This window comes from Lissotriton helveticus, chromosome 9 (genome assembly GCF_964261635.1).
Source record: "Lissotriton helveticus chromosome 9, aLisHel1.1, whole genome shotgun sequence".
Taxonomy (NCBI): domain Eukaryota; kingdom Metazoa; phylum Chordata; class Amphibia; order Caudata; family Salamandridae; genus Lissotriton; species Lissotriton helveticus.
In genome coordinates, this window is record NC_136070.1 from 610,793,741 (window position 1) to 610,805,781 (window position 12,041).

Sequence of the window (12,041 nt, forward strand, 5' to 3'; positions counted from 1 at the left end):
CAACCATATGAGGAAGTTCAAAATCTAGTCACATCTTTTTTTTTTTGACAGGTCATCGGGCAGCCATTAAATCTGATTATTCAGATTAATTTCAATACTTCACATTACTATTTTTAATAATGTAGATACAATCACATTACAAACTTTCAAGCCTGTATTTTCAGACAATACCCTGAGGTTATGATCAATGTTATGAACAAAGGAAACATCGTCTATAACAAGCGACTGTGTTAGGGTATATAAATGGTCGCTATATTGTGACCAAAATATTGAGGGATAAAATATCGAAGCGGTAAGTGCACAGAGTGAGGTATGGATTTACTATCCTTAGCTACATATCTATATACCTTGAAGATATATATATATATATATATATATGTATACATACACACACATAAATGAGTTAGGTAGTTAGGTATGGAAAATATATACAAATGTATCTTTCTATATTTTGTTCCTCGATATTCTGGTCAAGCTATTGTGACCCTTCAATGTTCTGTCTTTGATATTCCCGATCCCCACCTAACAAGCTAAGGGTTTTTATAACTATAGTCATCAGAACATTCTCTTGGAACACTTAACTGCCTCATATCGCAAATCAAGAGAAACATAACATAAATAATGATCTCTGTCATACTATGTATTTATGTATACGTATTCCAGTGATTTCCTCATTTTGAATATGAGCACAGGGCCCTTGCATGTCTTTTCACTGAAGATCAATATATGTGACATTCACATTCACAGAAAATCTTCTGCAGGGACAGCAGCCACAACGGGTTGCAGGTTATACACTCTAAGTGCACTAGATAACTCAGAAATAGTTAAATCAACTCTCTGGGCAATATATAGGGAAATGCAACATTTTCTGTGATACTTTGAACACCACATAGTATTTTTGTACTCTTTCTCCAGGGCTTATCATTCCTTAAAATGTACACACGTAAGAGTGACATGTTTATGCTTTTTATGTTCAGTGCTGCCCCAGTATTCACCCCATCAGACTACCTGTCAATTTACACATTTTACACATGCACACAGGAGCATTGGCTCACGTTCCACCCTTATCGGTGATGTGAGACCATTGCAGGATTGTGGGGTACCTGAGAAACGAGCCTCTGGTTCTCATTCAGCCAAGACTCCCTCATGATGGCTTTGTGATCAAAGCGCTGAGCCAGCAGTTCCAGCTTCTCCTGTCGGATCAGCTCATGACGCAAAGCTACCTCCCGCTCGTGCTCTGCTTTCTCCAGCCGCTTCCAAGCCTGTTGAAAAAACATAAAAGTCAAGTATTGGAAGAACCTGAAGGAACAAAATGTGTCATGGGCAAGTCCTCTGCATCACTGCTTACAAAAAGGGTACCAAATTATGGGGAGAGCTATAAGGCCAATAGGAAAGCCTTATCTTTGAAGTCTTCTGTACTAAATACCACCACCATAACTCTAAATTTGCTACCTTGAACTCATTAATTACCATATCCTTCACGAGGAGGGAAAACATCTATGAATTCCCCTGTATAAAACATAGGTGTCCAATGTTTGTCCTTTAGAACTGGATCTATGGTGGACTTACAGGATAACAACTGACAATATAAATGATTTCAAGCTATATTAATTGCATGGAAATTTTTCCAGTAGTGCTTTATTGATATTCTGGCATTGAGCCAGCAATTATGGGCTTCCTCAATGTCCCAGTATAAACAGCAAACTCCGAAAGCAATGAAGTTCAATAATAGAAACCATTTGTGTGAAAATACCTGCAGCACCTTTAAGAGAATCTAATTTGCTGGATGTTCAGAAGCAAAAAGCAATATGGTGAAGACATGCATGATACTGAAGTTAGAATTGTATAGGCCATTTTAAAACTAAAGGGCAAGAGTACTTCAGGCAGAGGAGGACCTTTTTAATGTTTTAGAATTCTCTTTAAAATAAACAATGCTCTTTTACAACCACATCCCCACAAAGGTAAACATTCCAAGCACATAGTAACAGTCACCGAATCCCAACATTTTATACCTCCTTTTATGCAGCACAGCCATAGCATAAAGGGACATAGGTCAGATTTTAGGGAGCAAGATTCATCATCTTTTATCTCTACTCCTAATCAGTTAGCGTCTTTAAGTTGAACCGACGCTTGCACACACATAACCTTCTCTCAGTTTTACCTGCCTACTTTCCTTCTAGACACACTATTTTCTTTGCTTCCTCCTCTCTGTATTCAGTACTCCCATGTCCCAAACTTTTCCATATCAAACTCTAACTTGATCTGTAATATTTCATCTTTTACTCTTTATCTTTACACTTTAAGTTATCCTTATTTCTGACAGAAACTTAGATATCTTCTTATCACTGTTACTCCTGCTGGTCTTGCTTCCACTAATCCTCAATCTCACACCGCATTTCCTGAGAGGATAAGGGGGGTAAGGGTAATGTTGGTGGTTTCTTCGTCTTCACTGGTCCTTTTTGTCTACACACTGAATACTTCCATTTCAAGGCCATTATCAGATTCCTTTCTTAGTCATTCCTATCCCTCAATGTTTCATCTCCACCTCCCTACTGGCAGTGCTCATACACTTCGCCTTCATCTCTTTGTTGTTATCCCTGCCTTCAGTTCATTATGGTTACCTAAAGTTTTTGCATTTTCACCACCCCCGATGTCCACGGTGCCACCCTTGATCTCCTAAATAGTTCATATTGTTATTCCTATTGCCCAAATTTCTATCCTATCTCTCCCTTGCTCAACATTTCCTGATTAATTTTTAATCTCTCCTCATGCGCATTCATTAAACCCGACCATTCCTTAATTTTCAAGGACTACCACTATCAACCTGCTCTATGAAGTCATCTATAATACCCTTTATCCAATACCATTGTAGATCAGAAAGTGAAACAAACCTTGATAGCATCACCCCCTCATGGATCTATCTTCTGATGAATCCCATCTCCAGCTCTACGATCCCACTTTGTCTGCTTCCAAAAGGTGCCTCTTTTCGTCTCTCATCTTTTCTTCCTTTTTCCCATCACCACTTCATTACCCATTCCTTCTACTTGAACACCCTTAGTGTTTCTATTTCCTGCAATCTTTATTCATCTTTTAGATCCTCACGCTCTTCCTATGCACTGTCTTGCTTTTCTCTCAAGTCTCCAAATCTAAAGTCTCTACATCATGTTCCTGGTCATCTCATGCTTCCTTTGCCTTCAATTCATCCTCTCCTGCTTTCCACTACCTACCTCATCAATTTCGTATTTTCTTTTCAGTGACTGCGCAATAATTTCCTCCTCACCAGAATTTCTCCATCCTCCTTCAAAACTGCCTTCATCCAACCTCTTTTCATTAACTTCTTCTCTCACCCTTTTGTTCCAAAGTACTTGAACACTTTATGCACTTCTTCTTCACTTATTACATTGTGGTTTATTCACGATTCTGCCCCTTTCAATCTTATTTCTGAAGGTCCCCCTGCATTCAGATCGCTCAACTCCAGGTACACAATATCTTAATCAAGTTCATTTATTGCAAACACACTCCCATCCTTGTTCTTATCAACTTTCTGCAGCTTCTGACACACAAGACTATTCTGCTCTGATTTAATTCTTCATTATTTTTCGATCTAATACTCTTTTCTCCTGGTTCTTACCTATTTAATCACCCTTCTGCCTATTCTTGACTCAACATGCAGACACCTCCTAGCAAGTCCATTGGGGGCCAGTCCCCAGTCTTCTACTTCACTGTGTACATGCTCCCCTGGCGATTCAGTTTTAGTTCCAGCTTTTAATAACTTCTCTAAGCCGTTGGCTATTAGTCTTCCTTTTCCTGTCCTTCATTTTTCGATTCTCTACATATTTATATTTCTGCAAGCGTATTTGATGTGTAGTCTTGGATGCACTCTGGTTTCCTTTCTACTAATCCTTCCAGCACTGAGATCCTCATCTTTCTTGATAAACATCGCAGCATGAAAGGTATTAAACAGTGAAATATCTGCACTGTGGGTGGGCATTTTTATAGTGATATGTAATTCCTTGTGCCCAGCTAATCTTTAAAACTAAAGTTCTAATTGTGAAGGTGCTAAGCTTTCATGTAAAATATGCGTACTTTATTTTTGTCTCCATTTAGGTTACTTTAGTTTATAAAGATGTCAGGTGGCTAGATTTCGGCTTTGCGACCTGAAGTTACAGTTGATGAATCGTTGATTACATTTGTGATTTATAAATCCAAGACCTAGATCTGTGAAATAATCTTAGTTATAAATTACTTTTATTATTTCTTATTTTCAGTTTATGCAGTTGACATCAAACTATTTCGATTATTTGTGTAAGTTTCAATTTCAAAATTTGCATTATTTGAAAACAGTGTTTTAATTGTGTAACCCATTCCCTGCCTATTCACATTCATTGCCACATGTTTGTGTATATGTCTTACCTTATTAATATCTGAAATATTCTTTCCTTCAGTGGGAACGTACAGCTTACGATTGTTGGCTCGCATTTTGCTTTGGATTGTGAACAGTAGGACTTCCAGGTTTCCCTTCTCCTGAAATCTTAGAGTTAAAATAAAAAGGTGATTTATTATTTAATGAAAGATTGTGGTGCAACCTCAAAATCTGGAACAGGCACAGCGTAATGAGAGTAGTAAGACAAGCAGAAAGCTTAATGGCTATTAGCCAGCTCACATGGGTCTGAAAAGATGATCTGCTTCACATATTTATTTCTGTTTGTAAGTAGCCCCTTTGACTGCCACCTCTTCAACATGGCCATTACCACTACCTGGAAATTTTGCTGTTCTAACTCCTGTATGTGTGCTGGAGACATGTAAGTCAAGAGTTGGAGTAATGATGATTTAAAGGCTATGTTGACTTATTTCAATGTGGTGTATGTTCCCTTCTTTGTCTAGGAATACAGAAAAGAAAGTTCAACAATAACTAAATAAACTGCTTCTTCTTCATCAGCTTCACACAGCTGTTAATTAAGATATTCTATCCATAATTGCAAAAAAAATATGAAGTACATGCTTCTGAATGTATGTTTAGTGATCAGGACATAATGGGACACACTCATTATTACTTTGTCAGATAATAATCTGTAATTCTTTGCTGGGGTTGTGGAGTCCAACTCGTAATCTTACAAACTGTCAACAGGGGAAAACATTTTAATTTACACTGGCATATGCAATAATGCAATATTTAATAACATTATTCTATGTAAACTGTTGTTTCCTGTGGCAGGCAGTGGTCCCTGCAATTCTTCTATGCTTCTTTATCAGATGTATGACGTTACAACGCATGCTTTTACCACGCATGCTGTTACAATGCAGTTTTTACAACGCAAACCTTTACAACGCATAGCGCTTTGGGGTGCTGGATAGTGAATAGTTTAATTTACTATTCCAACTCCAGTCCCCGTGGACACTAGGGAAGGTGTTGGATAGTAAATTAAATCTGTTCCCTATCCTAGAGCGCCCCCCAGCGCAATGCGTTGTAATGATTTTCGTTGTAAAACCTGCGTTGTAAAAGCACTGCGTTGTAAAAGTTTCGTTGTAAAGGATGTTTCCCTTCTTTATCGCCACAGCAGCAGAGAATGACTTTCTTAGTGTGGCTGTCTAGTAGGGAAACGTATTACCTCTACCTGATCTTAAATGTATTCCAGCAGAGGCAACAATCTTTCCCTTTTGGTCATAGAGAATGGCGAAGAAAGGAAATGTATCCACCCACTGGGAATCACGATTCAAATTAACAGCTCAGGCAAGATGATACTTTCTTTCAGCTCCTGCGCTTCTCCTGAGCCTAGCTCCTGTTAGGTCATAGGAGTAACAGACCCATTGAGACATAGTGATGATGTAAGGAACTACAAATGGCGTCATAAGTGCCACAGTGCATAGATTCTGAATGGGCTGAACCACAAAGAAGACCAAAAACTCAACATGGTCTCTCGCTGCACTAGTGTTTGTTGCCTATGATGTCCGTGGGAACAATCTGGTGGGAAACTACCCCATTCCTGATAGGAGAAAAATTATTACATTTGAAAGTGCTAATGCATATGGCCTACAACTGTGTCATTCTTCAATAAATTTAATTAATCATCAGTTGGATACTCTATGCCATGTTTAGGAAGGATCTAAATCCATATGAGGTTTAAAATTAGGAGGTCAAATGACGCTTCATCTATCCATCTGAAGCATCAATACAGTTGACTTGGTGAATTGGAAAGGTAAAATTACAGTTCCCACAACGAAAATGCAGGGTATCACAACTGCATGAAAGACATACATACAATAAGAGAATAATATATTGAACCCTGCCCTACTGGATTAAATAGTTGTCTTTTGAGGCAGTGCTGTACACAGAGCATGTTAGATGCCTCCCTTTTCTGTGGATTATTATTTCCTCATGTTTGTGAGTGTTCCTTGGCATGCAATCAAGAGACTTAGTGGCTGCAGTTGGATTCCTGTTGATAGAGTTGGAACAAAAATGCTATGCTTGGTCATATCAAAGATTTATTTAGAGAAATATTGTAGGATAGCATTCAAGTATTTAGACTTTGATATTTGAACATTCTTTGCAGGACTCATCCTTCCTAAAGGATATGAACTCTAACCTGCAATATTTTCTATATAATGGGAGCAAGAAGGATCGTCATTTGTAACAACCTGTTTATGCTTTCTTTAATCTTGATATAATGTTATGGTATTGACAACAGTCAGGAAGTGACTGCTTGTTGTCATAAGCGAGGGCTCAATGATAATGGGTATTCCTAATGTTACAACTGACTAACATGTTGCATTATTATAAACTATTCAGAAAACAGATTTAATTTGCAAAAAACTGCAAGTAGGTATTGACATATTAATAAGTACTTTAGTTCAAGTATTCACTTTCACTTCTAATAGAGATTCCACTTACGTTTCAGCTCTAGGATGTTCCGGAGAGTCAATGTTCTACTGAGAGTCAGAAATACAGAAATAGTCAGAAGTTATGCCATACATCAGATTAGGGTTTATGAATCGGAGCTCTACTAACTTGCAGTTATTTCTCATTTTAAAGATATCAATGTTGCTGCACAGCAAGTTGAGTCCAACTGTAAGGACAGGAAGATTGAAGATATTCAGTGTCTGTTTCTCTCTTATTTGACTCCCTTTTGCCTGGGTCTTCTGCTGGGCTGCATATTACTTCTTGCATGGTCCTCAGTTGGTTCAGGGTTTTGAGAAGGATGACATGACTCCTTCTGGATACGGATATCCGGGTTAGTGCAAACCTGACACTTGTTTTGACAAATTAGAGCATTTGTTGACATTGTCAAATGTTCCAATTTTCTAAATTACTTTGTTATGTCAATACTTAATTTTAGTCATAGTTTAATGTCTAAAAAATACAGGACCTCCTCAGCCTAAGTGGTGCGTTGTGTGAAGATTTTTACTAATTGGATCTTTTCATTCAGGTTAAAGGGTGAAAGAGCCAGCAGCAAGAAGCGTACACTTGTTGCAAGACTAACTCTACATTTTTTCATTCCAAATATGGAGGCTGAATGAATAAGGCTTGGACTTCTTCAATCCTTCTAGCCTGTGTTACAGCCAACAAGGTTTCCATTTTCCTTGATAGTTTTTGCAATGAAGATTTGTGAATGACCTCAATGGGACTTCACATGACAACCCAGATTCCTATACGGATTTCGCATAGCGGTGTTTTTTTTGCTACTGGCCGGACAGTCTGGAAAAGGGCTCTCATAAGCTCTCTAACCACTCTGGAAGAGAACAGAAATGGAGTTGGCTGAGTCCTTATTTACTTTGATACAGCAGACAAAGGGACATGTATTGATGCATTCTTTGGGTCAGATTGCACCAGATTAAACAGATGCAGAATCTTGTCCATTTAAGAGAATATGTTTTAATTCCAGCAGCCGCACTTACTACTTTCTAAATGGCTTGGCACTGAGGTGAAATTTTGACAGATCTAAACTCTAAATACGTAGAAGTGAGACATGCAGTTGTAAATATATATTTTTTTAAAGTCAAGGGTCAATTCTGAACTGAATCAGGACATCTAGTGAATGATGCAAAATATCTGTGTACTGTCAATCCCTGGCCCAAGCCACAGCTATCAAAATCAACCTGCACAACTATCTCTTGAGTTACTGGAGAACTCATGGGATGAGAGCAACTGAAAGAAAAACAAATACATAATCCTAAAATCCCGACCAGGGAATTGAAAGAGCATTTGCCTGAATCATAGGATACCACTACTTCTTGCAAAGAGATGTAATTTTGCATTATCTGGAGTTGTAAACAGATTGAGGGTGGCTTGACCCTCAAAATCAGTTGTAGTTGCTATTTCTCACTCCTGGCAGTCTCCGTTGCGTCTGCGTTTCACAATTAACATCTTCTACTGACAGCTCAACGTTATACAAAAAGAACCAAATGCCAAATTTGTTGAGATTTTTTTTAACAGTGCCTGAGATTTTGTCCTGCCTTATTTACTTATGAAATGAAGGATTATCATTTTGTTTGTTTGAACTGTTGATTGGAAAATTGGGTATGAATGATTTTAGTGCTAACCTCAGCACCTTGTATTGTATTAAGTTAATTTGGAATTGTGTTTTGTCTGACAATCACAACCCACTTCTGCTGAGTTCCTGGAGTTGAACGTCACACCTTCAGAGTGATAGATCTGTGGTGCAATGAAATTGAGGGCTCAATGAATACAGGCCATGCCATGTAAAGATATTACACTGGCTCAATCACCAATCGAGAGGCAGCTTGACCTTGGTAAGTCATCCAGATGCCCTGTGATCTGTCTCCACTGAAAGTCCGGCTAATGGTGCAGTGGGGACATTTGTAGCTAGCATTAAGGAAACAAAGGAATGTAAGACAATATAATTCCTAGTATGGCTTTGTACTTGTGTGCTAAAATCTGTGTTTGTGAGCAATTGAACTAGTTATGTCAGTTTGTCATTCCTTTCTTGTGGCAGGTAACCGATAAAGGTAGGTGTGCAGGTGTGAGAATATAATAATATGATCTACTAATTTGGAATTAGCATTGCCTATTTCTTGCTTATGGTGAGATACAGTCTTGAGCAGATCCTTGATGAGCAGGTCACCCAATTATGTAAAATTCCATATTCCCTGTCACTGCGAGTGAACCCTGAGAGGAGTCAGGTTTGGGACTATTTCTGAAGAAAGTTTGAAAACTTAGGGGTCGATTAGGATCGCGGACGGACTTGAGTCCGTCCGCAACCCCTGAGGAGGAGGGAACGTCCGCATGGGCTGCGGCGTTCCCTCCGATCAAATTAGGATGTGACCGCCAGGGTGGCGGTCACATCCTCTATCTCTAACATTGCGGCGGGTGCAGCTTCAAGCTGCACCCGCCGCAATGTAAAAAATCCATGCACAGCATTTGCGTGCACAAAGCGGCAGGCACCGCGCGGTGCCTGCTGCATTGTGCACGCAAATGCAGGGGGGTACCATAGGTACCCCCCATGTGCACCCCCCACCCCACCTTCACCCAGGGGGCCCGCAACGGGCCCCCGAAGTGAAGGTCCGTATGCTTTTCCACGGCGGTAAAGCCGCCGCGGAAAAGCATATATTTTCAGACATCCTAATATGCCTGGCGGTGTCTGATAGACACCACCAGACATGTTAGTGCTTTTCCGCCGCGGTCGCCTTCCGACCGCGGCGGAAAAGCGGCGGACAGATTATCAGACCCACCAGCCATCCTAATTTGGCGGTGGGTCTTTGGAGTCTCCGCCGCGGTTTTTCCGCATCCTCCAGGCCGGCGGACACTTCCGCCGGCCCGGAGGATGCGGAAAAACCGCCATCCTAATCGGCCCCTTAGTCTGTAAGGCCTTCTGGTATAGATGGTGCTCTTTTCTCCATGGTGTTGGAGGCAGTTTGGATTGAAGGTCTGTCATGTGACCAAGCCAGATGATATCAATAACCCAAAGGTCTGATGTTATATACTGCCAGGCTGGAAAGAAGATCAGTAATTTTCCATCTACTGTCAATCGTGAGTGGGCAAGCAGCTCTAGAAGTTAGGCCCGCCAGGCATAGAGAGGGGTCGGGAAACCAAAACATTCAGGAAAGTCAGGTATGGTCCTTGAATGATCAAGTTTTAAATACAGGGAAATTATTCTTACTTCCACATCTACATTTCTTGAAGATATATATATCGTTGAGGTACAAATATGTCTTATCTTCAGTGGAAGTTGTCACATCAACGTGCACTATTGAAAGGACTATAAAGCACTTTAGATTGAACCTCTGGAAGGAAGAAGGCACACCTCAGCCAACTACAGCAGCATAAAATTGCTTCCATTGCCATCTGTCTGAAAACGTCATTGGAGACATCCAATGAAGCATCAGTCAGAGCAGATGAGAAACGTCATTCCTCATGAAGCAAGGTTCTGGCAAGTTCCCTGCAATATGTAGGTAATTTTTCCACCAAGGAGGAAATGTCAGCCCATAACTAACTGTTACAACATGCTACATTGGCACTGGCATTTGAAAAAACTAAGGCCTTCAATGCAAAGGCTCCTACCCTTGTGACCATGGTATCAACCAACAGTCTTCTTTGTCTTGAGGTACAATTCAGGGAAAGAGAGACACAGAAACCTCTTCTGGGTGGCCTCATATTACTGATTCCTTCTGCACCAGATTAAGGAGAGAAGTTAGAGCAGAATCTGTAGCCATGTACTTTCTCTAAACATGGCAATGGGAGTTCTTCCTTGTTGCAAAACCTTTCATAAAGGCAACAGCGTTTTCACACAAATGATAATGAAAAGCAAATAGCTTTGCTGAAGCTGTCCAATCTTATCTTTACCATCAAAAAGGTACGTTTTTTCAACTGTAGAGATCTGTAGATTGAATTTTTCAAAAGCCCTATCTATAAGGCTATGAAAACAGTCAATATCATCAGGACCTGAACTTGGAGGTTGTGGCTCTAGACTTGTTTCATCACTCATTACAGAGTCATCATACTAAGAAGGAGCATAAGCACGAGTGACACTCTCCTGATCATTGCCATAGTCATCATCCTCATGACTGTGTTATGTACCATCAAAAAAAATGTGGTAATATGATTTCACTTTCTACAGGGGTGGGGTGTAAATATTTCACTGGAGGCTTAGCAGATGGTGAATCCCAAGGTACCCATGACAGTACATTGCTAGGTGGAAGTGAAGGAAACATCATTAATAAAGGTTGTAGTGGGCCTGAAGTGCTTAGCTGAGGCTGAGCAGGTTTCACAACTGGCTGAGGTGGATATGAGTTCAGAGCTGCAGGCTCCATATAGTAACCTAGTGGAGACAATCACTTGCAGAATCTCTTCATTATATGTTTAAGAAAATTCAGGAAGTTTGATGGGACTTGAACTAATGAAGGCAGCCAAAAGCTAGGTTGATTGCTGTAGCGCAACTGTTGCTCATAAAGTTGAGTCAGAGTCACTGGGTATTAAATGAATATTCACGCCATCAGGGTCAACTTCCTGATCATTATGGTCATCCCCATCTTGAGAACCTTCTGAATCCTGTATGGATACCTCTTGACCACTATCTGCCTCACTAACATCTAGCCCCTCCAGATTGGGAGGAATCTTCTTGGGGATCTGCAGGGACAACACTAGCATGATCCAAATTGGAGAGATGGTCTGCATCAGGGACATGCTAGGGATATAAGGGGTCTGATACTCCGGTTGAAATAAATCCCTGGATGAAGCAGATATCAACGGTGGTGGCATTGAAAGTGGTGCCATCAATGGAGATGCCATTGAAGATATGGTTATCAACAAATGATCATCAACAAAGTCAAGGAAGTTGTGACAGTCGATTTTGTGGTCGTCATCGATGAGATCGTTGTGTGAATGTCAAAGAGGAGGTTGTGCAAGTAGCACTCAGTGGGGCAAACGTTGGTAATTGGGGAGAGGCAGGCGATGAGCCAGAAACAGACATCTCAAAAATGTTCAGATGTTTTTATTTTAACACTCGCATTACAATGAAGATTCAGTTAATGGCCATACAGAAAAGCCTGTTTTGGCTGTTTAGTTGTGGTATGCCCCCTAAATAGGG

At 40.2% G+C, this 12,041-nt stretch overlaps 1 protein-coding gene across 1 annotated transcript in view; it reads right to left on the reverse strand.

Moving 5' to 3' along the window:
- The window catches only part of SPTBN4 (spectrin beta, non-erythrocytic 4), a 1,415,585-nt gene that overhangs the window by 1,308,992 nt on the left and 94,552 nt on the right, over positions 1–12,041 (reverse strand). Inside the window, 2 exon segments of the mRNA XM_078660647.1 lie at positions 1,104–1,262; positions 4,414–4,531. Coding sequence (XP_078516773.1) covers positions 1,104–1,262; positions 4,414–4,531 — 277 coding nt within the window.